Source organism: Knufia obscura (assembly GCF_036327395.1).
Source record: "Knufia obscura strain CCFEE 5817 isolate CBS 148926 chromosome Unknown scaffold_1, whole genome shotgun sequence".
Taxonomy (NCBI): domain Eukaryota; kingdom Fungi; phylum Ascomycota; class Eurotiomycetes; order Chaetothyriales; family Trichomeriaceae; genus Knufia; species Knufia obscura.
Window position 1 is genome coordinate 4,308,999 of NW_027042687.1, and position 26,563 is coordinate 4,335,561.

At 51.4% G+C, this 26,563-nt stretch overlaps 8 protein-coding genes across 8 annotated transcripts; 7 read left to right on the plus strand and 1 right to left on the minus strand.

The window, feature by feature from the left end:
* Positions 1-4,259: 4,259 nt before the first annotated feature.
* On the plus strand, positions 4,260-5,225 carry PMZ80_001632 (uncharacterized protein; the record flags this gene model as incomplete). Its single annotated transcript, XM_064870075.1, has 1 exon — positions 4,260-5,225. One exon carries the CDS (start codon positions 4,260-4,262, stop codon positions 5,223-5,225), a length of 966 nt encoding a protein of 321 aa, XP_064735572.1.
* A 2,414-nt stretch (positions 5,226-7,639) lies between these two features.
* PMZ80_001633 (uncharacterized protein) lies at positions 7,640-9,524 on the plus strand (the record flags this gene model as incomplete). Its single annotated transcript, XM_064870076.1, has 2 exons — positions 7,640-7,643; positions 7,693-9,524. 2 exons carry the CDS (start codon positions 7,640-7,642, stop codon positions 9,522-9,524), a joined length of 1,836 nt encoding a protein of 611 aa, XP_064735573.1.
* A 1,148-nt stretch (positions 9,525-10,672) lies between these two features.
* On the plus strand, positions 10,673-12,528 carry PMZ80_001634 (uncharacterized protein; the record flags this gene model as incomplete). Its single annotated transcript, XM_064870077.1, has 4 exons — positions 10,673-11,156; positions 11,213-11,593; positions 11,640-11,949; positions 11,997-12,528. 4 exons carry the CDS (start codon positions 10,673-10,675, stop codon positions 12,526-12,528), a joined length of 1,707 nt encoding a protein of 568 aa, XP_064735574.1.
* Positions 12,529-13,382: 854 nt separating this feature from the next.
* Positions 13,383-14,269, plus strand: LEA1 (U2 snRNP complex subunit; the record flags this gene model as incomplete). The annotated part of the gene is made up of 3 exons (XM_064870078.1): positions 13,383-13,461; positions 13,538-13,839; positions 13,901-14,269. 3 exons carry the CDS (start codon positions 13,383-13,385, stop codon positions 14,267-14,269), a joined length of 750 nt encoding a protein of 249 aa, XP_064735575.1.
* Positions 14,270-15,090: 821 nt separating this feature from the next.
* On the plus strand, positions 15,091-15,684 carry PMZ80_001636 (uncharacterized protein; the record flags this gene model as incomplete). Its single annotated transcript, XM_064870079.1, has 2 exons — positions 15,091-15,243; positions 15,382-15,684. 2 exons carry the CDS (start codon positions 15,091-15,093, stop codon positions 15,682-15,684), a joined length of 456 nt encoding a protein of 151 aa, XP_064735576.1.
* A 626-nt stretch (positions 15,685-16,310) lies between these two features.
* On the minus strand, positions 16,311-17,744 carry PMZ80_001637 (uncharacterized protein; the record flags this gene model as incomplete). The annotated part of the gene is made up of 1 exon (XM_064870080.1): positions 16,311-17,744. The coding sequence occupies one exon, from the start codon at positions 17,742-17,744 to the stop codon at positions 16,311-16,313; it is 1,434 nt and encodes a 477-aa protein (XP_064735577.1).
* Positions 17,745-20,663: 2,919 nt separating this feature from the next.
* Positions 20,664-23,484, plus strand: PMZ80_001638 (uncharacterized protein; the record flags this gene model as incomplete). The annotated part of the gene is made up of 4 exons (XM_064870081.1): positions 20,664-21,017; positions 21,066-21,248; positions 21,300-22,718; positions 22,771-23,484. The coding sequence occupies 4 exons, from the start codon at positions 20,664-20,666 to the stop codon at positions 23,482-23,484; spliced, it is 2,670 nt and encodes an 889-aa protein (XP_064735578.1).
* A 1,297-nt stretch (positions 23,485-24,781) lies between these two features.
* On the plus strand, positions 24,782-26,500 carry PMZ80_001639 (uncharacterized protein; the record flags this gene model as incomplete). The annotated part of the gene is made up of 1 exon (XM_064870082.1): positions 24,782-26,500. One exon carries the CDS (start codon positions 24,782-24,784, stop codon positions 26,498-26,500), a length of 1,719 nt encoding a protein of 572 aa, XP_064735579.1.
* Between the last annotated feature and the right edge of the window lie 63 nt (positions 26,501-26,563).

Consider the following 26,563-nt stretch of genomic DNA (forward strand, 5'->3'; position numbering starts at 1 on the left):
ATTGCTCGGACGCGGGTTCGAACCAATCTTGTTGAGGGCAGTCAATTTTTCTTTGCAGAATTATTTTGACGCATTCGGGATTATAGTTGTGGCGGACTCGTGGTACTAGAGCATGACCGTTGGAGACCCGCTCTTAGCGGCTACCCTACGCTGGTCGCCCTTGTGGAAAGCCGCGCTGTACAGAGGACTCAATGGCTGTCTGGTGTACGCCTGCGCTCTACGCTATGTATCCTCCACAGCCATTTGTTGAACAGCCGAATTGAGATATTACAGAAGACGCCATGACGCCTATTACCACCTGTGTCAGCAGCCTACTTCCTGCCCCTAGGTAGAGATCAAGACCACAGGCTCCCTAATGCACTCGCACCGCCCAACCTGAGGCTCTTCCAAAGGCTCATTGAGCTTATGTCCAGTTGTGCTAGTGCAAATAGGTTCAGCAAGACCAAATTACTAGATATAGTCAACGATCCGAATACTTTGATCGCTCGATCCCACCTTTGCGATATCTCCAGTCACTGCCTCCATCGAGCCTTCAGAGCTCCCCCTATCACGAAACCTAGCAGCTTCCCAGCTTCTTATTCCTTTGCACAATCTGAGTGTTGCAACCAAATCTTTAAAATTGCCAGCATATGTAGATGAAGCACACCAGGATATCCACCAGACCTAGCAGCGACCGAAACTTCGGAGGTAGAAGAGGACTCATCATTGTCGGACGTCGTGGAGGTATACCCGATGTAGTTAAGTACAGCACAAACGAAGAGGCCGATGCGCATACGAGCATGACGATTGCGGGCAAAGGTGGAAGAATAGGTTCGGGCATAAGTCAAGTCCATCGTAAGGAGCAACCAACACATTACACAACAAAGCCCATATCTCAGCGCTTGCAAGCTCTCAACAGAAGCCCACAGACATGACGTTTGGCGCCCAGCGGGCGCTCCCCAGGCTACCACAATCTGCACCGCGCCTGCCCCACCAAACCCTCAAATACTTTCAGTGCATAATTTCTGCCACCGAATACGAGGCGACTCGTTGAGTGTAAAAAATACCCGTGTTAGCGCGATTGGCGGACAACAGTCCCCTCTTGCGAGGGTGTTTCTTCTTCACAGTCCCCGGTGGTCGAGGCCGGGGGTCAACTTGCAAATCCTCCAGGAGGCGCAGGTGGATGGTCAGGCCGACAAATAAGTCCTGACCTGCTGGGTTGAAGTTTTGCTATTTTGGAGGAGGGTGTTCGAGTCCGGTGATGAGAATAATTTTTTGTCATTTTGCCAATGCCGGCCGCAAGATCTACATCAAGCGCACCACTGGCACTCATTTGCATCACGCTCGAAGTTCTTCAATGCCAGTCCGGGTGGACAGTGGTGTGGGCGAGCCGTGGACCCTTCAGGGCGAGCAGAGCGTGAGTAGGGCAATGCGTCCCTGCTGCTGGATTGAAGTTTTGCTGTTTTGGCTGCGTGTTCGAATCCCGCAAGATGAACGCCGAGTTTTCTACATTATTGCACTCGGCGTGTTTCAGAACTACAATACGTCGTCTGACTGAGGAAGCAGGCATACATAGGGATTGTGCTCACTCTCGTTTATGTGCAGAGGACCAGCTTATTCTAATCTCTGGCTTTTCAGGTATAACATAGACAGGATGTACGGGTGGTCGATTTGTTCAAGTGGTAGAACCAGCCGCACAGAGAGAATTGTCACGAGATGGAAGGCTCCTAGACGGCAGCGCGGCCTCGAGCGATGCATGCATATCTAGGCACGTATTGTTTTCTTGATTCCACCCAGTGGATAGTAGGTATTCGATCGCATTCTATATATCTACCTGAGCAACAATGTAAATTTAGTGCCTCCTGTCCTTTCTCCTGCTCGTTTCGTGCCGGATGTAGCCATACGACATTATTAGTCGTACACAAACCTTGCATCGCGCATCTAAAGGCAAGTCTTGCGGCTTCTTGTATGTATCTTGATCCCGGCTGGTCGCCTGCGGCGGTGAACCAGCCCAATTGCCCAAGGTCATACGTTCGCGATATGTAAGTTCCTAAGCAACGACAACCACTTATCCACGTTCTTAATAAGGTCTTTGGGAACTGCCCAGTTCTCGACATGCACGGCCCAATCTGCTCCGAGCTTCTGTACGACGTTACCTGTGCCATGCAGGTGCGCTAAGTATCGAGAAAGGGATTAGGAGAACCCACAGAGGCCAACAGGTTTTCGGACACGCTTTCCACGATAGTGGTGTCCTCCTTGGAAAGAATTGGAGAAAACAGGCGATATCTGAGGTCAGCTTTGATATCCATTGCTCAAGTGTTCCCCTGGCACTTATAAGCATGGTCCGGACAGTGAGCCCTTTCATGACCAGGAAACTTCCAGTATCTTGAGAAGCTACATATTGAGAATGATCGGGACACATCCAGATTTCTGGTCTTATGATGCGTTCAGGATAGTACAGATCCTGGTTTCGGGAGTACGCCGCTCCTCACTGGGAAGCATAACCTACAGTACGCCCACGATCATATTCTGGACGGAGATTGCCAAACCTCACGGAGCGCCAAGCCCCGCGTGAAATGCTACGGGCGGCAACAATTCTCACTGCGCAGATCGCATATGTGCTGTTTGCTCCAGCGCAGGCACGAGTCCCTAGGACTGTGTGACCATCGACAGTTTCCTCGGGCAATGTATCACTACACAACTCAACACTCCGATTCAGAGCTGTCGCTGCGACGGGCTGGTTGTGGCATCATTGCTAGTCCTTACCTTGCTGCCACAATCCCTGAGTTGAGGGAGCAACCCGCTCTACAGCTTGCGCGCACCCGCAGGACCCGCGTTCGCTCTACACGATCAATTTCGTGCGCTGCAAGCGCAAGCCAATGCCACGAAACTACGGCTTGCCAAGAGAGTCTGTGCAACACATGCTGCACACTCAAGCCATTACGCAGCAATTCAGCAGATCTGTTCTGGTGATCCGTAGCCTAAGAACTGCCATGTTGATGTCGGGTAGTGAGGGTGCTTGTCACCCTGCTACAAGACGTTACTCTGTTGACTCAGTGTCGGGATCCAGAGGAAGGGAGTTCGCCAGATTCGAGCAGATGGACCTCAAATTGTGCTATGGAAATGAAGGAGTCTAAGAGCTGGCTTCACTGGACCTGGGTGGATCGACGCGAGATACATGGGATATAACACTTCAGGAACGTCATGGTCGACGATTGGCACAACGGAGCACCCCTGGCTCGTATCTCACAGCCTGTTCCTTGCCACCCGCGCGGACTGTGCTCTAGCTCATGTTCGACATGTTGCTCAGATACCAGCAGGGTCGCAGGAAAATCCTTCAGAGTTTTTGAGCTCTTCGAACGAAAAAGGGACCATAGCAGGCATTCACGAGAGACTGCCACGAATGTGTGTCTGATGTACGTCCTCCGATGAAATACCGTTACGAGACAAAAGCGGTACTTTTTTGAGTGTGAACGCCGCCCAATGATAAGGCGCCTACTTTCAAGTCCTACCGCCCTGCGAGACCTACTAGCGAGATGTCGAGGAAGGAGCGTCCGGAAAACTACATTACAGGATACAAGAGATGATGTTTTCAACACCGAGCAGCTTTCAGCTACTGTGCGACCAGGTTAAGGCCATTCACTTCAAAATGAGCTACTCTGTACGTTCTTGAAAAACTGCTGAGCGTGAGGAATTGTCCTTGGGGCCGTTCTTTGCAGTCACGGGCAAATGGACGAAGATCCACTGGCGGTATTGGAGGCAGACAACGTCCATTACGAGGCTTGCTGGCCTGATCTGTATCACTCTGTAACGTGCCCAGATATGGTGATGGCATCAGAGCTTCACATTATTCCTTCGGGTAAGAATGTCTCCGGTCAGCTCTGCCCTAACTTTCCGTCGAAGGTGACCGGAGATCTTGCTACCCGAAGGAGTAAGTAGGGCCTGGGCAATCCGGGGTGCTGCTAGTTCCTGGTCGCCTAATGGTATGAAGCTTTGCCCTAGCCGGTCTACTCGTGGTTCGTCCATTGTCATAACCGCTGTCGTGACAGCAGAAGGACATCTGGTCTCCATCACTTTCTTCGTACGGTCTGTCTTCCAACCGTTCACCGCTCTCTGCTGGCCGATCTGTCTTGGCCAAGGCCACCCCTCACCAAGGAGGGTGTTGGCTGTCGGTTCAGTCTGAAAGCTCAGTACATATACCGGAATGTCCAGTCCAACCTATCTTGTAGTGAGTTCTCGTTGCAATATCGATTACCGGTACGCCTCAAAGGAAATACACGATGGCCTCGAACAAGCACTCATTGTTCACTCCTCTTCGCCTTGAGCTAGAATCCGGCATTACTATCACTGGCATTCATTATCTACCAGACATCTCCCCAACTTCTCCCACTTACCGACCGCTTATGGTGCTCATTCATGGCGGCACATGCACAGCCCACAACTTCGACGTCTCACCTTCCCTAACAGCATCTACCGCAGCTGCCTCGTTATCAATACCTGTCATATCGATCAATCGTCCTGGCTACCTCGACAGCACGCCACTCGTCGTGCCAGACGGCAGTACGTACCACAAAGAGCTTGGCAGATTCGAGCACGAAGAACTTTTCCCAGCATTGTGGCGGAAGTACGGGGTTTCAAACCGATGTACAGCACTCCTTCCTCTTGGTCACAGCCTAGGATCGCTAGGTATCATCATCTCAGCCGGTCTTCATGCCAAAGATCCGAATCCAAAGTACCCATTGGCAGGCATCATCTTCTCGGGCAGCGGCAGTCGCTCAGCGGCCAACGCTCCACCACCACCCCAAGACCCCTCTCAGAAGCTAGCCTGGAAGCGACTGATCATGTGCGACAAAGCTGAGCTCAATCTCGTTCCCACTGAGGCTCTTGATGCGATCGCCCTGCAAGACCATCCCATAAAACCCGAGGAGCTCGCCGAGGTATTCGCAGGGGTTTGGAACGGCTACTGGCGGACATATAGCAACGAGATAACAGTGCCGGTTATGTTCGGCCAGGGTGAGCATGACGCTCTCGTTGAGGGCACGCTTGAACATGTCAAGGAGGTGGAGACGTGTTTCTCGAAAACCGAGAGGTTTGACGGGAGCCTCGTGCGGAACGCGCCACATGCTATTGAATGGAGTCATTGCGCGGCTGGGTGGTATACGAGGTGCTTTGGCTTTGCGTTGGAAGTCACCGCGAGCTACGCACTCAAAGGTGCCAGGATTCCTAGCGGTGCGAAGGAGTCTTGACACTTACCAGCAGGGTTGTTTCTAAGCCTCAGCAGCTGGTGTACATCAAAGCCAGCGATAAGTCACAATTTTATACAAAGGATGTCAAGTGATAAATGCGAGAAGGAGCAGATTTGAATCAGCGCGCATTGTCGCTCTACACTAAGATGTCTCACGAAGGGTGTCTACCTACCTTTGTATACGAAAGTTGTCCGAGACATCAGCGCATGCGTGCTTCACCCACATGAAATCAATACTCTATGTATCAATCTGCAGATATATTCAAGTAACTTAAGAACACTGTCGTGCAGGTCGCGGTCGTCACCATCAACATTGACACTTCCACAGTTCAGAACCATCAAGTCAAGCAGAAACGACTCAGGACTTCGTTGCAATACTCAGACAACCATCCCCTTAACATGCCAGACCGTTATCTTTACCGGAGCACCTCGCGCCCACTTCGATCGAGTCATTCACACTCCCCATCACACTCCGAAAGATACACAGGCGACCCCAAGCTAGAATACGGTAAGGTCAGATTGGCTTCCAAACCAAAGCGCAAAGACTCTAATATCAACCCAGCAGTTCCAACATTCATGTCGCGTCTCTTAGCCAAATCTCCATACTCAAGTCACGCAACGTCCTCAGCGTCTCGCTCATCAAGCCGTGCAGAACGCAATGAGTATCGCGATTACCCGCGAGCCAACACCGGTCGCAGTTTCCGAGAGATGTATGAGCGGTCGCCGGATGCGCACAAGCACAAGTTGAAGCATAACGCTGAGCCTGGGAGAAGTTCCAGTCGAGCTAGTAGTAGTGCTCGAAACGCACACTACGATCCGTGGGGCCATGATTGCGATCCGTATGATAATCGGTACGGTGAGAGGCCTTTTTGTGGGTATCCTGGTCGGTGAGCGGATTAGTGTGATACATACCCCTCTAGATGATATCGCAGAGCAACAGTGAATTTCGATGAGTTGGAGCTGGCTTTCGGGTCCAATGAACGGAGCACAATCATTGGATCACTACTGCTGTACCGACTGTCTCCTATATATCGCCTGTCTCACCATATCCAATACTACATATCACTATACAAAATTACATTTACTCTTTTTTTCTTCCTCTGTGCAGCGGTCCCTTATGTTCCTGCGTGTCGTGACTCGTGCGATGTTTCTGCGAATTCAAGATCATCGGTCGCATTCTGCTCTCGCCTTCAAGTCGCACATACCGGTTACAATTCTCGTACTCGTACTCGGCGACGACCGTGGCCAACAAAATCGCTATGATTCCAGCTCATCAATGGTTGTGGCTGTGTCCAAGCAAGAAGTGGCGTCGCTTGTTCCTGGATTGATGGCCTGGGGCATTCATCGGCAAGGATGTGTGATTAGCCGAGATGTACATGACATCATGGCACGTTGCTGCACTCTTGTCTGACAAGTCTAGCAAGTTTTCAACAGAAATGTCCTTTGTACTATAAGCGAGGCGGATGGCAACAGTAATGGTGACACAGTGCCAGCATCTCGGGCTGTGCGACAATTCAATAGACGTTGAAATGCGAAAGGTGTTGATTGTTGACGGTGTTTGAAGAGAAAAGCGAACGCGAAGGCTAGCTTGGGTGTTTCCATGGCCAAGCGCCCAGCTTGCTTGGTTGTGCTAAGCACACTTTGCTGGCAAATTGGCACAAATTGGCAGGCTTGAATTGAGGAGCTTCAGGTATTTAAGCATCTTTTCGCTTTGGCGAACCTTTCGTCGATCAGCAATGATATACATATCATCTTCACTGTGTACAACGCCCGCATATGCAACACGTAGAAGTCAGGATTCAGTGTCAAGTATGGCATCGATGACGATGATATTACCGGGGCAGCAGGACTTGCATGCGAACAAATCAACCGTCGATGGATAGTGCGAGCCACTGCCGGCTACGTATGATCTGCACTATCACTTGCAAGGAGAGCTCTGACTCGCTCTCCCTCTCATTTCTGCTGCACCGCCCAGATCCTAGCCACCATACCAAAGTCTAACTCGTTTCCAGCTTCTCATCCGATAGGAGAGTGCCAGAAACTGCGCCCAAACTTGCCAAATCATTCGGTATCACTCCCTGCTAATTCATGCGTTCTACTACGCTGTCGTTCACTCCGTCATCCTTCGACCGCTCTTCTTAAGCATAAACGGTCCATTCCTTGTTTATGCATTCCCAGAACCTTGGGATTCAGGTTGTTGTTTGACGTTTCAAACACAGAATCCCGTCACTCAAGACACACGTACAAACTATTTACGCTGTTGTCTCTACTGTAAACAGTCACCACTTTCGGTCGTTACGCTTACCGCCTGCTCGTACTGCGGCCAACTACCTGATTCTCTTTTACCTGCGCAACTGAGTTGCGCTTTTGCCATCAGAGTGGTCGAAAAGTCAGTCAGTCTGATAGGACATCAAGATGCGTAGGTACATCTACAACTATCAATCGTACCGGTACTAACCAAACCACAGATCACATCAAGACAGATGCGCGAAGGGAGGCGTGGAAGGACCCCAATAATCCATTTGCGAAATGGAAGCCAAACCGAGGGAACAGTCACATGAGTCGAGCAGAAGAAGGCAGAATCGAGAGGACGCGAACAGTGCCAGATGACTACAGGCCTGGAAGTCGAGATGAGAGGACGAATGACCAGCGGCCCGCCCAGACAGACCCTTACGCCCAATCGAGACGGAGGAACGTCGAGCCAGGAGACGCAGAGACAGATCTAACAAAGGTCAACAGTCCAGATCAACTTGATAACGGCATCCCCGAAGAGAAGAACGAATACGACCGAGGCCAAACCGAGCCATCACCATATACAGAAGTGCCTCTGAACAATGGCACTACGACCTCCGCTTACCACACCGAGAAAACTGCCGACAAGAAACACAACATCCACATCCCTGGCTTTCTGGGTGGTAAGAAGAAGGAAGTCGACGACAATAACGGCAAAGACAAGAAAGTGGAAACGCACTTCACCTTTTGGGGTCAATTTCGAGCCACCATCCTCGGTTCATGGGTCAACGTCCTCCTGATTTTCTCACCCATCGGTATCGCCGTCCACTTTGCAAAGATCAACGATGTCGCAATCTTCGTCATCAACTTCATTGCTATCATTCCTTTGGCAGGTCTCCTGAGTTATGCTACCGAGGAGATAGCCTTGAGAACTGGCGAGGTCATGGGTGGCCTGCTCAACGCAAGTTTCGGTAATGCTGTCGAACTGATCGTTTCCATCATCGCACTATTCCAGAATCAATTCTTGATTGTTCAAACATCACTTATTGGCAGTATACTGTCCAACCTACTCCTGGTCCTAGGCATGGCATTCTTCTTGGGTGGCTGGAACCGACTCGAGCAAGCCTTCAATACCACAGTCGCCCAGACAGCATCCTCTCTCCTCTTCCTAGCAGTCGCTAGTCTGATTATTCCGACCGCATTCGAGGCATGGGCACAAACAAGCACTGACAGAACCACGTCCGAACAGCCGCTCGTTAGTGGCGTTCCTCAGCTGTCGCACGCTACCGCTGTCATCCTGTTGCTCGTCTATGCTGCCTACCTCTTCTTCCAGCTCAAGTCGCACGTCAGCATGTACACTGCTCCTAGCGAAAAGAACAAAACTCGTTTCACCGACGAATCAAAGAGCAAGTGGAAGTCGCGAGCCGGTGCAGCGACCGGTGTTACCAAGTTGAAGTCTCTGGCCCATCGCCGTGGCTCAGAGATGGCAATGACCGAGTCTCCTCCCACATCTTCCCCAACGAACGCCGAGCAAGACGAAGTCGACGACGACGAACCAGAGACTCCTCAGCTCTCCCTGACCGTCGCAATTTTCACCCTCGTGGCCGCTACTGTTCTCGTTGCGCTGAACGCAGAGTTCCTAGTCGATTCCATCAACGCTGTAACCTGCACCTCCAGCGGTATCTCCAAGACCTTCGTTGGTCTGATTCTGTTACCCATCGTCGGCAACGCAGCGGAGCATTTCACTGCCGTTTCCGTCGCGCTCAAGGACAAAATGGATCTTTCTATCGGTGTTGCAGTCGGCTCATCGATGCAGATTGCGCTGCTCGTTCTACCACTCGTCGTTGTCATTGGCTGGATTGCGGGCAAGGGCAACGAGATGACACTATACTTTGACGGTTTTCAGCTTGCGATGATGTTCGTCGCGATCCTGCTGGTGAATTATCTGATTCAGGATGGAAAGAGTCATTGGTTGGAAGGCTTGCTGTTGATGATGCTGTACATCATTATTGCGGTTGCAGCGTGGTTCTACCCGACTAGCCCTGAAGCATCTGGCTGTGAGGCATGAGCACGGTTGTTGTGAGTTCGCGCTTGCACGTTATGGCAATTTTGAATTTCGTGTACATGCTTGGCTATCTGTACATGAAGCATCGAGTGGGGAATTACTAGAAAGGACTCGTCAGGTGTATGGGATGGCGTTTCGAAGACAATAAAACCAGGTGTGGTTGGAGTACCGAGCAAGGTGATTTGGATTGAGCGTTCAAATATCTGTTGCATCCGGGCAATTACAAGATACCCTCTTTAGTATAATGAATTCCTTTCAAATTTGATCTGGGAGCTGCTTCCAATTGTTCAACGTGATCAAGTCTTTGAGACAGCTTGAGATCGGACAGCGCGAGGTTCTGGAATTGCTAATATGGTCCCCAGTGCACTATAGCTACTCGAATACATATCTAGCGTCGAATAGCCATCAGCTTAGCCACCTAGCACGTACAGTATCGACCACGCGACCTCGATGTATGCTAAACTGGCAAGAAGGTCAAAGTGATATCCGGATGGTAATAACCCGCACTTTTCTGCTCGGTCTCTAACACACCGAAGTAGAAGGTGTGACGTCGTGTCGATCATGCGCTCCGTTAAGTTTCCTATTGGTGCTCGTGGAAAGCCAAGTCCTCTTCGAGCACGAGTCTTACCACTTTGGCACTAGCCTTTAGGCTTGCAAGCATCGTCAGACGCCGACTCCTCTTCCTACTCGGAGACCACTCGGCAATGGCACAGTCACCAACCTCAGATTTATCGTGAAGTTCTTAGGCTCTCCGGTGGGATGCATGTTACTGCAGAATCCGGGGTGTCATTCCCTGGAGACGGTCGGTGAGAATTCCTATCGCGACCGTGTGCTCGATACGAGGCAAGTACAAAACGACAAGAATATCACGCGACATATGAAGCTTTCTTCTCAGCGCATAGCAACAGCGCATAACAGGATTCCACGAGGAACGCTCAAATAGGTCCTGCAGAGTTTGTTTTCTGCAGACCGTCAACTACACCATCAATATGGACAAAATCCCAAGATGGAACGTGGTACACCATCTCCAGAAGAGAGGGCTGTTGATCGCGATCAACGCTCTTGCAGGCTTGAGCATTTTTTTCTTTGGTTATGACCAAGGCGAGTCCGCTTGCCCGGTGCAGTTTATCTCCTACTGACAACCACCAGGCATGATGGCCGGCGTGAACAACGCCAAAGACTACTACACCCTCATGGGATTTGGTCGACAGAATCCAGAAGACGGCTCACCTATTATCTACGACTCCCTTCTTCAAGGCGGGATCGTCGCGGTCTACTACCTAGGTACCCTGGTCGGCGCCTTCCTGGGCGGATGGTTCGGTGACAAACAGGGCCGGATCAGAACCATTGCTTTCGGGGCTGTTTGGGCAATTCTTGGTGCTTCGCTTCAAGGCTCGGCACAGAACCATGAATGGATGATTTGTGCACGGCTGATTAATGGTATTGGCACAGGTATGGCACACAATCGCAATGCGCAGCTCTTCTTCGATGGAAAAGAACTAACGGTTCCCCTTCAAGGTATACTCAACGCGATAGTTCCTGTCTATGCGACTGAGACATCCGAGCACACCTCCCGTGGCCAGTTCGTGGCGATTGAATTTACCCTGAATATTTTTGGCGTTGTAGTAGCGTATTGTAAGCCTCCTCAACACTAATTGCGCCGTTACAGGTTGACTAATGCATTCGGACAGGGCTGGAATACGGAACCAGCAAATACCGCAATGGCGAGACCGCCTTCACGTGGCGGTTCCCAATCCTCTTCCAGATCATCATGTTGATCGGCCTGTTCATCGGATGCTGGGCGTTCCCCGAATCACCCAGGTATCTCACGAAGGTTGGGCGTGGCGACGAAGCACGATACATCCTTGGGCGTCTCCGAGGAGAGACAGGCGAGGATGTAGGCAGAGCCGATGCGGAGTATGCAGATATCTGCAATATTGTTGAGCTGGAGCGAACCTCAGCTAAAGCACAACCGTATTGGAAGATGTTGTTCGGTATTGGAAGTGGCAAGCTGCATACCGGGCGTCGTGTGCAGTTGGTGATTTGGCTTCAGATTATGCAGGAGTGGATTGGTAAGGGCGATGGTATCTCTGTCGGTACAGCACTAATTCTGGGTAGGAATTGCTGGTGTCACAGTCTACTCACCGACTATCTTCCGGCTCGCGGGTATTGCCAACAGCGAGGTGCAATGGATAGCGGGCTTAAATACGATAACATACTGTTTCGCAACTCTGATCTGCGTCTTCACCCTTGATCGGATCGGCCGAAGATGGACACTGTACTGGGGCTCTGTCGGCCAAGGTATTGCGCTGTTCCTCGCTGGCGGCCTCTCAAAGCTCGCCCGGGAATCTGAAGGGTCCCTCAAGACAAACTCTGGGAATGCTGCAGTGGCGATGGTCTTCCTGTTCACATGCATCTTCGGAGCAACGTAAGTACGACCGCTCAAGTCGAAACACAAAGACTAACAATCTTCAGCTGGCTCACCGTCCCATGGCTCTACCCAGCCGAGATCTTCCCTCTTGAGGTCCGCGCCAAAGGTAACGCGTGGGGTGTGGTCGGCTGGTCAATCGGCAACGGCTGGCTCACACTTCTATGTCCCGTCATGTTCGAGGCGATCGGTGAGTACACCCTATTCATCTTCGCGGCTTGCAACGTTATCACAATTCCAATGGTGTGGGCTCTCTACCCAGAATCGAACCAGCGTACGCTCGAAGAGATGAACCTGCTGTTTGCATCGGATAGTATCTGGGCCTGGGAGGCGGAGAAGAACTATGCGATTCTGAAGGAGGAGAACCCAGAGCTTGTGCAGGCTGCGCAGAGGGGGAAGAGTGTTAGTTCTGGGGTTGATGTTGAGGCTGCTGTTGCGGGGCGGAAGGCAAGTCTTGTTGCGCATAGTGAGCATCGAAAACCGAGTTTGGCTACTGAAGGTCAGAGACGGTCGAGTTCTGGTGCGGTGAGCGGTGTGGGAACGGCTGTGGATGAGAAGAATCTCGCGAAGCATGTTTGAGCGAACAAGGTCGATTTAGTAGCGATACCTGGACATGATCTTTGACGCTTTAGCTCCGTGAGCTGGCGCAGATCCTCAATTGTGCTGAAGCAATCTCACCATTTGGACATACTGGCATGCTCATTGTATCGTCAAGGCTTGTATTCTGTCGAAGGGCCCTCCACCTGCAAGAACAACATGACCGTTTTCTAGCACGAATCAAACATGAATTTGGGCAGGAGTGGCAGGTATTGCATCACCTCAGCGGTTGTCGGAAAACAATAGACCTCATCACATAGTTGTACGGCTTCCCGTAGTAAGGTCAACGATTCAAGAAACTACAACCACCACAATTCGATGCTAAAAATGTGTGAGATTGCTATAGAACACGGTCTAGTACTACATGTAACCACTGATAACTTTTGGTAAGCTAGAGCCGTATGTTTAGAGATTGTTAAAGCTCTTCGAAGGAGTGAACTATACGGTTGCACAGGAAGCATTTTTGATGAGGTCTAATTGTTTTTCGACAACCGCTGAGATCACGTTGAATTTCTGGGGGCGATAAGCGCTCTGGTGCGCTTTAGTACGGAGTACCTTAGGCACCTGGTGCCCCTTCTCTTAGGCATGACGTAGCGGTTCAAAGTTTCAGTTGCTGCCTTAGGAAGCACGACCAAAATCACTCCAACGCGCGACACGGAATAATTCATTCGGCTCTCAAAGCAGTATCTGCCTACTCGTACATAAAGTCATACATATCATACCTCGTGCGCCTTATCTCCTCCGTCGTCCTTGAGGCACAGACACCACCCACGAAGTCCAGCGCATTGTCGCAAACCTCAACCCTCGCTGGTGCATTTACCTAAACTCCCGCCAAAATGCGTCTAACAGCCGACCTAATAAACAACTCCCTCTCCTACCTCAACCCTCTCAAAGAGCGCGAGCTAGATCTCCGAGGTACGTGAAGAACAGATACTACACTACACTTGAGCACGAGCACAGACATGACTTACAAAATCCCCTGGGCGCATAGGCCACAAAATCCCCACGATAGAAAACCTCGGTGTGGCAGGTCAACACGACGCGATCGATTTCACAGACAATGACTTGACGAGTCTGGGGAATTTCCCGCTTTCGCCGCGGTTACGGACGTTGTTGTGTGCACGGAATAGGATTGCGAGTGTGGACCGACGGTTGGGGGAGCAGGTGCCGGGGTTGACGACGTTGATGTTGGGGGGGAATCGGGTGGGGGAGTTGAGTGATTTGGAGGGGTTGAGGGGGTGTGGACGGTTGTGTCATTTGGTGTTGGTGGATAATCCGGTGGTTAAGAGGGAGGTATGTTATGGTGGTTTTGAGGGCGTGGCTGGGCTTGGGATGGATGCTGACGATTTTGCAGCACTACAGACTTTACATGATTTGGTCGATACCGAGCCTGCGATTCCTTGATTACGAACGGGTGCGCGATTTAGAGAGGAGGGAGGCTAAGGAGCTGTTTGGGACGATTAGTGAGCCGTCGGAGTTGGCGATGAAGATACGAGGTGTGAAGAGTAAGATAGTTGATAGCGGTGCGGCGACGAATGGGAGGGTGCCCAGTGCGGGTGGTGGGAAGGCGTTTAGAGCTGTGTTGACGGACACGGAGAAGAAGAGGGTGCAGGAAATGTTGCAGAACGCGAAGAGTATGGCGGAGATCGATCGCATTGAAAAGGATCTGGCAGAGGGGAGGGTGCCGAAGGGGGCTGCTGATGCTGATAGGATGGTTTCATGAGAGGTAGCATGAACGATAAGAGTGCGCTCGGAGAGCTTGAGGGCGCCCGTACTTTGAGAAGATCGGAGACTCGGTATCGTCCTTGTGGAGGACGACGCTACAATGAGGACGACCAGTTCCATATTCACTCTGGACAACAGTCATTGGTTACTGGGGTAAGACTCGCACCTGGGGCCGTGTTCCTCCTTGCTTCTGTACCGGGCAACAGCTACTAGCATTCGGGTCACACGGGACACAAGCAGACACAAACCGAAGGCCAGAACCCATTGAGCTGAGGGAACATCGATGAGGAGATTGCCCTTAAAGCCGTGAGGAAAAGCAACACAGGCCATCCGCAGCATACTGTGTGGCTAGGCAAGGCACAAAGCTGCTTAGTCATTCTTCTCGGCCGGCAATTCACGTGCTGACATAGATATGTCAGCCAATCACGATTGATCCGAAAGATTTTCTGAGATCTCGGCCTATTTCGAACCGTGACCCGGAAGACATTACGATGACTTTTATCTGGCAATACAGATATCAAACTCTCCCATCTGTCCACCAAGGTACTACCTCATTACCAATCGTTTCTGAACCTAGATGTTCCTCAAATACGCCCACTTCATATGCGTCTCTGGCTGATAGTACTTATTATTGCTGTCTCGCTATCTAGCATTCCACTACTGACCACCCCCACTGGTACCTACATGAGATCAGCCTTATCGCTAGCTCAGCGCTCGATCACAAAGCGTATAGCATTTCCACTGCATAGAAGTTCAGTTGTGCCGGCACTTCAGCACTCCACTACTGCAACACATCAGTCGGCAACGCCAACCGCCACCATGACAGACGCCCTTCCGCAACAGACGCAAAACCCTATGCCCGTCCTAGAAAAGGCAGGCCCAGCAGATCCGAAGAAGGCAGAAGAACTTCCCAAGCTTTCGGCGGACGAGTTTCGCGTGTATAATCGGCTGGCTGTTATCATGGATGCTTATGTAAGTTAAAGCAGCTACCCATCCTTGTATACGGATAGATGCGTCCTACCGTATACGCCCTCCGCTTCGTCCTCCTCACGCCCGCACTGCTCCTCCGCCATCCATGCTTTCCCTCGAAAGCTCACTAACACCCCCCAGCACACCCACTTCCGCCACACCTGGAACACAATCTACCGCGTCGCCTCAACCGGCCAACGACCCCCCGGCCTCTCCCTCCGCACCCTCCTCCACACCGGCCTCCAACTCTGCCAGCACCTCACAATCCACCACACCATCGAGGAGCAGCACGTCTTCCCCGAGTTAGCCACACGCATGCCCGGCTTCAAAGACGACGAGGTTCTCATTAAAGCGCACGAGAAGATCCATGAGGGGTTGGTGCGGCTGGAGGAGTATTTGAAGGGGTGTCAGAGGGGGAGAGGGAGTTGCGGATGGAGGAGTTGAGGGGGGTTATGGATTCGTTTGGGAAGGTGTTGTGGGAGCATTTGGATGAGGAGGTGGCGATGTTGGGGGCGGAGAATGTGAGGAGGTATTGGACTTTGGATGAGGTGCGGAGGATGGAGTGGTAGGGGGGTGGGAGGTGTTTTGTGGATTTGTGGCTGGAGGCCTTGCTTGGGTGGATTGGGGTTGAAAGGATATGTGAAGCTTTGATTGACGTGCCAGCATTCTTCGAAGGTTGGGTACTAAATTAGCATGTATCTTGGTTGAACCAGTGGAGATGAGCATAAGATCCCCATTTGCTTCTCTTCGGTTAAACTGTTTCGATGGAGTGGGAGGGTGAGGCAAGCACTTGATAGAATCTACAACATGCAGGAGCGATAGTAGTGATGACTTCATGCCATCAACTTTGCTGACTAGTGATCGATCACGTTGGCAGGAGGAACTGAATACATTGAAAAGAAAAAACTGATATATGATCATCATTCAAGGCATCTATGCATTTCCTAACCATCGAAAGCAGCGATCTATGTGTGCTCTTACGCCAATGAATACTAATACAACAGCTAAGGAGAACCCGCCCAGACGACCACCCAAGTCCCATACATATACAAAAGGAAATGCGGCTACGATCAACATCCATTGTACCCCTTCTGCTGCCACATCTTGACACTCTTCACCTGCATACTAGGATCAGTCCAAGTAGGCTGCCACTGGTCCCTTGCCTTCCAGAAATCCAGCTTGGCCGTCGGCGACGCATCAACCCACGGCTTACCAGCCGTGCCATCCAAGAACCAACCATTCGTACCCCCAACAGCAATATTGAGAATAAGATAGAAGTTCTGATCAAACGGCGTAGAAGGATTCCCAGTCTGACTCCACGGGTCAACAAACGCCGTACCATTCTGATCCGACAACGGGAAGTCGCCCTGCTTCCAAAGCGGCTTGCCAAACTTGTTGTACATGACCTGGAGGAGCCGGCTGTTGAGGTACATGTAAATGTACTTCTCACTCCACTCGAGCCCGAAGGTATGCCATGTCTCCGTGTATGTTGTCATCAGCGCGTTGGTCTTGCCGTATGTTCTCCACCAGGCATCGTTGGACATGTCAGGCCCCCAATGCAGTGTCGATGAGATGACATTGTTGCCGCCGAGGGGGTAGGTGTGGTTGTTGCCTCTGCTCTCGGCGATATCGATCTCGCCACTGAGCGGCCATTGGCCGTAGGTGTTCTCCTCCGGTAACATCCAGATTGCGGGCCAGAGCCAGTCGCCTCGGGGAAGCTTTGCGACGACTTCGACGCGGCCGTACTTTATCTTTGCGCCTTTCTTGGTGGAGATGCGGCCGCTTTTGGTGGGTGGGACGATTGTGCCGTTTGTGGTGTTCGTCACTGCGACGCAATTGCTCCAGACGTCGGATGAGCAGATGCCCATTTGAGTCAGGTTGAGTACGGAGTTTTGGGTGATTAGATTTTCGTCTTGCAGGGTTGGCTTGATCGTGAGCAGTCCATCTTCGATGTAGACGTTTTCATCATTGATGGTAGTCTGCTCGAACTGTCCATTGCCGAAGCCGCCGACTTCGGCTTCTTTGGTCCAGACATCTTCGTTTAATGTGCCGGATGAGAAGTCGTCTTCGTAGACCATGCAGTAGTCGTGTACGGGGACGGAGGTCCAGCCGTCATAGACCATGTACGCGCCGATGCACAGGCCGATGAGGAGACCTAGCAAGGGAATGATGGTTTGCCATTTCTGCACTCTATCTCTGCCCTCTTTGAGCCATGGCTTCTCGATTTCTTCCTTCTTTATCCGTCTTGAGCGGAAATATTTTGGTTGACCGCTGTAGGCACCGTAGGCGCTATGTATGTTTGTGAAGGATGGGTTGGCAGAATGGATGGGCGTAGCGAAAGGGTTTTGGGTGGCCCCGACCTTCTCATTCGTGTATCCTGAAGCGGTGGATTGGTTGCGAGTATGCAGCGTGCTCGCGTTAGTGGACTGGGCTGGTGTGATTTCGTCTTTCTCCTCTGACGTGCGTGTCGAAGGTGAAAGCTGGGACATTTGGTGGGAAGCCATGTTTTGTAGTGGAGGACGTGAAGAGTGTAGCGAGCGGACAGAGGTCGAAACCTCTCAGGCTATACAGAGGCTGCTTGAAGAGTAGCGACAGGTGAGGGTGTGTGTAGCAGCAGATACAGCACTCTTCAAGCGTGTTAAAGAAAAGAATCACTTACGCTTGTTCATTCCCAACGACGTGAACAGGGCGGTATAGCTTTGTGGCTTCGACCTGTGTTCGGGTCGGTGAACGTCTCCTTCTTCCGAACCAGACCTGTCCTGCTTTGGCTAGAACCGTGAATCTAGCTATGGGTCCCCTCAACATTGCGATCAGAGACTTTCAATATGTCTTAGGGCGACTCCGTCCCAGTACTTCAGATGTGGATGCTGTACATATGTCATGGGTAGTCAAGCAGGACCAGTCTTCGAGCGTTAGATGTCAAAGAGGAGACAATTAAGACGTGGTGGTGAACCGAGCAGATTGTAAAGGGGTGGCGTCCGAAGCCAGATAATTGTGGAGATAGAGTAGGAGATAACTTCCTAGAAGACTATGCCATGGCCAGTGATGGAGTGTTTGTATGCCATAAATGCTAAACCATGATGCGTGGTTCGGGCCTTGTTTTGGCAAACTTGTTGCCAGCTGTGTGTTTAGGTTATGGGAGGAATTGCTGGGGCACCCTAGTTGCTCGACTTGATTCTGACAAGGCCCTCAGATTGCTCGTACTGAATGTAGGCATGAGTGACATCAAAGCCGCGGAGGGGTTAAAACACGTTCGGTACTGTATGCTCAAACAATCCACACAACGCAGCTAGACACCAAAGACGCAATCAACCTTGCAAGATTGAGTAGCACGTGCACGCATAACTAAACATGAAAAGAATACACGTCAAAAGAATGTAGATCCGACAGCCACAACTCTGCTTGATTGGCAGATTTGAGAAACTGCTCTTAAGGAGAGATTATTTTCAGTTGGCTTTCGCGGGAAAACAGGCTGCGCTAGCCTTTAACAGAAGCAAAGTTGGACCTCGTACGCCACTTATGCACAGCTCGATCTCTTTCGACTCCATTCGGGACGATGATCTTCGCTGCACCAGATGGTACCTTGCAGATGTCGACATGAAACTTCTTGGCCAGGAAGATCCTTGTGAGTATGCACCTTCACGTATGTTACGAAGTTTCTGTTTATGCTTGGGCGTGTATACCTGCCAACTGCTACACCTTGACGAATACTTAGAAATTGGTAGCCGTCGCGATCAGCATGGATCAGAATATTCAATAGTTATGGACGAGCCAGGAGGTGGGTCAAGATGCTGTTGGTTCAATCTCAAGGTTTGCGACATAAAGACACTACTCCATACCGTTCGGCAACCGACAACTTGCCGCTGCAGAAGCCAGAACCACCCAAACAGAACGCTGGGAGGTACTACTTCCAGGCTAAGGCCAATGGCTGTGACTGACGTTGCTGTCGCTCAAACAGCGCTGAGTTCTGCCTTCTGCAGACGATGATAGAGGAGGTACTCTGTTAGCAGGGTTGATGCCATTGTTAAGCTCTCGCCAAGTCTTTGTGGCTCGAATTATTATTGTACACCTCACCTGACCTCGACCTGATGCAGAAGAAATGATCGACGACCAAAGGCCTCCGGTCAGTGATGCCGAAAACACGGAGATCTCCCTTTTCCATGGCGGCCAGCTATGGATTGACCGACCGAGGTTTCACGTCCATGCGCTAAACCTTGTATCAATGGCAGGGGCTAGTGTCTTGGCCTGACAACATGATCTCTCTCTACTCTCGCTGTGCCTTTTCGCATGCTCTTATCTCACCACGCCCATAATCTTGGCCGCACTTCTGTTACTCTACAGCTGCTCCGGCATCATAATTTGCCAGGCGGAGCTTCGATGGGCTTTGTCCAGACGAGTTGTATCTTGCAGGATGCTGGTCAAGCATTTCATCGCGCGATGCTTTTTACCTGGCACGTGCAGGTCTCAGACACGGCACAGCCCAAAAGGTAAACCAAGGCGTCATCTGCAGAGATCTCACTACCCTCAACAACCTCCGAGGGACGAAATTGTCTTGAGCTTTCCGAGCTTGGCCAGCACGACGATGGTTGGCTTGTCAGTTTGCCCACATGCTCCCTTCCTTTGGAGAACCTTCGACATGCTGATAGCTCTGTACCAAAGCAGAAGTCTGGCGACTTAGTAGTTACAACGTCTATGTAGGAGTGCCATCTGGACTACAGACATCAACACTTTGGCTACTTTCTCCATGCTCTTTGAGTTGTCGTCAAATAAAGCTCGATCTAATTTCAGTAGTTCCATATCGGTGGAGTTCAAGACTCAGAATGCTTTACACTACCTGACATGGCATCGTCGAGCGTTAGTGCCATCTGCGCTTCCCAATATGGCTGACGCTACCTCAGAAGCTTTTTACCTCTGCCCAGCGTCCGCTACGGAGACCACAACATCGAGAAGGACCACGGCGACTCTGCGGTAGTTGAAGCACAGGCAACTTTGCTCGAACCGCTGCTGCAACAACCAGCTCCACACTGACTCAAATGGCTAACAAGGTTTGCCAACGCCTCGGTGCTCTTCAGCCAGTTTGGGACCCCCTATACGGTCGAGATATGGCTGGAATCATGAGCACCGTTGGGCGAGACCATGTGGCAATCGGTCCATACCCTCGGTACTGAAAATGCCTTCTACCCAACATCTTCTCTTTCCATCCATCTGCACGATCTAACAGTACCAAAATACTGCGTGCCAGGTGAAGGGTTGAAGGGTCATACATTCGTTCACAGTCATTCGTTTACAGTCATTCGCTCATTTAGTCGCTCGTTATACATAGAATTCGCCCTCTCGACCTACAATAACTAATCACTGCTTAGGCGTCACGTCGAAATCGAGGCAGAACACGACAGACAGAAGCATCAAAGGACAGTTTCAAGATGGCGCCCATGGGCTTACCGTCTTCCATCGCCTCCATCCCAAAACATGGCACACCCTCTGCAACAAGGCCAGGCTCGGCTGCCGGTCCTTACGGCAACCTACGATCAGCGTCCGCCCTGTCGTCCCGAGCCTCCATCGAGTCCAGTGTTGTACTTTCGACCACCACAGCGGTAAAATGTGAGGTGATGATCCAGTATCTGCGGCAACGTCAAATCGAAAAGCTATGGAGTGATGGCAATCCCGCTGAAGGTGTGGTACTTAAGAGAGCCAAGAACGATTTTGTATGCCAGCCTCCGGAACTGCAACAACAAGTATTTGGCTTCTTTGATGAGATCAGGAAGCTAAACATCAAGGTATGATGGGTGTCATTTCAGGATATGACCCCCGGCTAACCAAAGCAGGTCGCGATGACTGTCAAGACCGCTGTCATCCAAACATTCCTCAAGGAGTACAATCTGCCATTCGTCCCGTTCAGCAACGGCCTTCAGCTACAAGTGCTACCTAACATCGCGGGTTTGTCGCGATGCAAAAAGCACCACTACGCCGCTTTCATCAAAGATGTTGGAATGCTAATTGTCTGGGAGGTAAGACTTCGTGACCCTACTCGCGAAGAACGTAGCTGACTTCAACCTCAGGACGATCCATCTGATATTATCAGACGGGTTGAGAGGATCGAAAGTCATCTCGTTGAGATGCTCTGGACACTAGAGGACTCAAAGCAAGATCTTGAGGAAATCTTCGAGAAGGACAAACTCAACTACAGCGAGCCCCAGACACCAACAGTAGTTGACACGAAGGAAGTCTCACCTGACGATATCTCAGATGAGGAGCGCGCAGCAGAGAAGCCAAGACCAACAATGCTTTACCAAGCCTTTTTGGTAGGTTTGGCAGGTGTCCTTGTCGTCTTCACCCTAAGCATTGGTTGGCGCCGTCTTGCTATCGAGTGCAAAATCGACAAGAACTATTTGCGACTAGCACTGTTGGTCTGTACTCCTCTACAAATGTGGATTGGATGGTTCTTCTTCCAGTCTCTCGTCAGCGGAGTCGCTCAAATCATCGGACCTGTCAAGCAGACGACAATGAATTCCAAGTCATTCAGTGGCATCGCACCGAAGCGGATCTGCGCGCCGCTCCCGCATGTCACCATTCAGTGTCCTGTATATAAGGAAGGTCTTCAGGCTGTCATTCAACCCACCATTGTTTCAATTAAGAAAGCTATTTCGACCTACGAGTTGCAGGGTGGATCAGCAAACATCTTTGTCAATGATGATGGTATGCAGCTTCTTCCCCAGGAAGAGATTGAGGCCCGACGCACCTACTACGAGGATAATGAGATTGGGTGGGTCGCCAGGCCAAAGCACCAGCCGAAGGGTGACGCCGAGGGCAAGAACGTCTTCGTCCGAGCAGGTAAATTCAAGAAAGCGTCTAACATGAACTATGCTATGAACGTCAGCGCTCGGATCGAAGATCTCATGAGGGACGTCCACCGAGAAGACTCCTGGAACCAGGATGACGAAGACGCTCTGTACCAGCAATCTCTTGCTCAGATTCTGGAAGAGGACGAGGGTCGAACTTGGGCTGAGGGCGATCTCCGAATTGGTGACTACATCCTGATCATTGACTCCGATACTCGAGTTCCGGAAGACTGCTTCCTCGACGCCGTCAGTGAGATGGAACAGTCTCCATCAGTCGCCATTATCCAGTTCTCTTCTGGTGTCATGAACGTCACCACCTCATTCTTCGAGCAAGGCATCACTTTCTTCACCAATTTGGTGTACACAGCTATTCGATTTGGTGTCTCGAACGGAGACGTCGCCCCCTTCGTCGGACATAATGCGGTCCTTCGATGGTCTGCTGTTCAAGACGTCTCGTATGAGCTCGATGGTGTCGAGAAATACTGGGCTGAGAACACTGTCAGCGAAGACTTTGATATGGCACTTCGGCTACAGTCTCTTGGTTACACGCTACGGTTCAGTACTGTCTTCGATGATGGCTTCAAGGAAGGCGTTTCGCTTACCGTCTACGATGAACTTGCTCGCTGGGAGAAATATGCTGTAAGTTTGGGTTCTCACCCTTTCACCATCACAGGTTACTAACATGTTGCAGTACGGATGCTCGGAACTGCTCTTCAACCCCTTCCGATACTGGCTCACTCGGGGTCCATTCACTCCTCTCTTCCGCCGATTCATTCGATCCAACATGACCCTGATGGGAAAACTCACCATCCTCAGTTACGTCGGCACGTACTTTGCGCTCGGTGCAGCATGGCCCCTCACTCTCGCCAACTATTTCTTGATTGGGTGGTTCAATGGACACCTCGACCAGTACTATGTCGACTCCTTCAAAATTTACTTCGGTATCATTGTCGTCTTCCAAGCACTCGGAACGGTCGCGCTAGCCGTCATTCGATACAGGACCGAAAGCCGTGGTCTCGCTAGCTCATTGATCGAGAATTTCAAGTGGCTGTTGCTGCTGACCACATTTCTTGGCGGTGTCTCGATGCACGTCTCTCAGGCCATTGTCTGCCATTTGTGCAGCATCGACATGAGCTGGGGTGCGACCGCCAAAGAAGCCACGACGACGTCCTTCTTCAAGGAGATCCCCACCATCCTGAGGAAGTTCAAGTTCACCTTCATGTTCTGTATCGGATGCACAGCCTTGATGATGGTTCTCTCCGGACTGGGCCCCGTCGGTCAACTTGTTCCTTATGCCTGGCAAATAACTGGATTTACCAGTATTTTTCCTTTGGCTATCCTGATTGTCTTCCATTGCTTGATGCCGCTGGTGCTCAACCCGGGTCTGATGCAATTCACGTTCTGAGGGGCAGGGGAGGGTGTTTTCGGGGGTTCTTGGGAAGCTGTTCGTTTTGAGCAAGCCTGTATCGCCTTTTTCCAGCAAATGTTCCAGCATGACGACCGTAGATTTGATAATGATGTACAATGTACCAAAAGTATCTACTTCCCTGCTATCAAGTCCCAAGGGGCGGAACCTGCCTGATATGTCGAAATGCGCGACCGTAGCACGGTGGGCTTGCTACACCACTTGCGATCTGCGAACGCTCCAATCGGGCAAGTTGCGCGACCACCGCCCTTTTACGACGGACTCTCTCATAACAAATTCTCGACTAAATTTATGCTAGCAGAAAGAAGACGCTTTCAATATCACTCACACCTCGCCATTTGTCATCATTGAACTTCATGCCTCAATTGATCGATGCTTCAATGAGGTTATCGAGCAGTCTCCCTGGGGGCCAGCGGCCGACTACCCAGGCTGCCATATCGAAAGGACTGCGAGAGACACTCGAAAACAGCTTTGAGGCAAACTATCGGGCACAAAGCAATGGCCCTTCCACAAAAACGTGGCCGTACAGCCACCCACGCGATAGTGATGCGTCGACCCGGGGATTTTAGCCGAACTGACAGGAAGCAGATAACATGGGGCCAACGTCCCGGGGTACCTCCATAGTTGAACATAACTCAAAGCAAGAAGGCCTTGTCCGAGTGAAACTGTTCTCGGTCGCCAATTTCACTGTTGTTCGATAAGGCCTGTCAGACGATCAATTCCTTACAGCTCGTCATGTGCTTCTGCAAAAGGCCCAGCCTCTAACCACGAGCAGGTACTTTACCGATTATGCATCGGGCCGCACTAAACTGCTTGAAGGAAAGGTTGATGCAGTCAGTCTTGGAATTCTCGTTGGGCTGTGTTCATGTAGCATGCCGTGCCCACATTTGAGTTTGTAGATGTCCGGGCGCGAACCTAGGCCCTAGCGAATCGCAGCTATTGACATCCAGCCTGAGAGCAAACATAGGTCTCGATATACTGACAAAATGCTTGGCAATCGTCCCAGCTGTGCCTGTCTAAAGTGCCTCGACCCCGCCTTCAGGAACCAATTACGCCTCGAGCGCACGCGCCTTGCGACCCATCTACCTTACATGTCGCAGTATATAGCGAGCCCGAGAGACCCCCAGTGTCGACACACGAGACATCTTCTCCAGCCTCTTATGGGCTAGAACAATCGCTGTTGCCCACCAGCGCCTTCTTCGACTTTTGCTAGTGCGAAAACCTATCAGTGCTGACCAGGTAGTAGATGATATCTCCATTCAGAGTGTAAACGAGCATGCAGTCAGAACTCATCACCACCGGCGGCCAGGCTGTTGGCAGAACTTACCCTTCACCTACAGGACCCAGCAGTTATGGCGATACCTTTGCTGCTCCTGGGTCGAATGTCCACCAAGGTGACAGATATGAAGGCAATACCTTCGTACAGTACATCTCTGATTCAGGTGCTTCCTTGCCGAACGACGCTTTACTTCGAAGCTTCGCAAGACAGAATGCAGTCCTAGTCCAGAACTTCGAAGGTCGCATGCACGCATTGAGGACGTCCATTGATCAAGATACGCGGGCAAAGTCTCGAGCATTGCAAGATATCGACAGTGACATCAAAGACCTTGAAGACAGGATGAGCAAAAACAAGCACGAGCTTCAGTCGGCCACCGAAGAATCCGACGCAGTCCAAGCTCACGTGCAGATCCTGACAGCCATGTATCGAACACTGAACGAAGCGCTGGAGACCCTCCGTACATCTTTACACGCATACGCGAATGAGACAGAGCGACTCGAGAATGAGAGCTTGCTCAGAGACATCGAGAAGTCACGACGGAATGTCACCGATGCTCTTAGCACAGCTAGCGACGTGACCCAGATCGCCACGTCGATACCAGTCAAGAACACCAAGCTGAACGGTGCTAATCGGACCATCAATGACGCGGCAGGGAAGTTCGGTATTTTCAATAGGATGGTTGTCCATGCCAGAAATCTGTATTCCTCCGACAAGGGCAATGGACCACGGCAGCAGGGTCAAGCCACAGCTTCTGAAAGTGCTGGGGCCCGCCAATTCCCCGGCTCTCTTGCCAATGAGAGACAGATCAGCTCAAACAGTCGTTGGCGACCTGATACACAACAGCAAACAAGCTCTTCCAACGAGGAGGAAGAGCGTCCGCCGCCCCCAGCGAGGGCACGACAAGACGTATATTTTGTTCAGCAAGGCTCCATGCCCTCCCTCGGAGGTATAGAGCTGAACGAACGACCTTCATCGCTCCGAAGCACAACTCAGGGTTCTGCCATCACCCGTGGTGGCTGGACCCCTCCGGACTGCTCCTTCCCGCCGCCACCATCAGCCAGACCCTCTGCGGGACCCTTGACTGCATCATCGCCATCCAGGCTTGCTTCGAGGGCTTCAGCTGGGTCGCCGCATCCCAACATTCCTCTTGCTGTGCACAAACCCTTGCCACCTCCATTGCCCGCAAGGGCACCGCCGAAACCGCCCAGACCGACCGTTACAGATCGATCAGTGACAGAGCCTGTGATCCATAGCATGAATCATGGCATTACCTCGCTGTCAGACTCGTACAACCCGGTGCGGACCACGTCGTCTACACCCAAGAGGCCCCCAGTAGCTCCCAAACCTCGACGTCTGCAATCAGCGTCAGCGTCAGCGTCAGCGTCAGCGTCAGCGTCAGCGTCAGCGTCAGCGTCAGCTGGACAACAGCCAGTGTCCACGGTTGTATCTCAGGATGTCCTTTCACAGCCGCATACCTTCACGCCAAGAGATCCACAAACGTCTTCACCACCAGGATGCTCCTTGATGTCCGCCGCTGATGTGGGGTACCAACTAAGTCCAGCGTCCACCAGGAGTACAGAGAGTGATCGCTCCGCCATCACGCCGCGGACGTCAAGCTCGTCCGTGGACCCGCCGGCGCTAGACATCCAGGGTGATCTTTGCTTGACGTTCGCTCAGAGGCGAGCTAGGCTGGCGAAGCTCCAGACTACTCAATGAGATATGCTTGTGTGTTATCGGAGTCGGGTTTGGGCTGTGGAGCGTGATTCCGAGGCAGCGCGA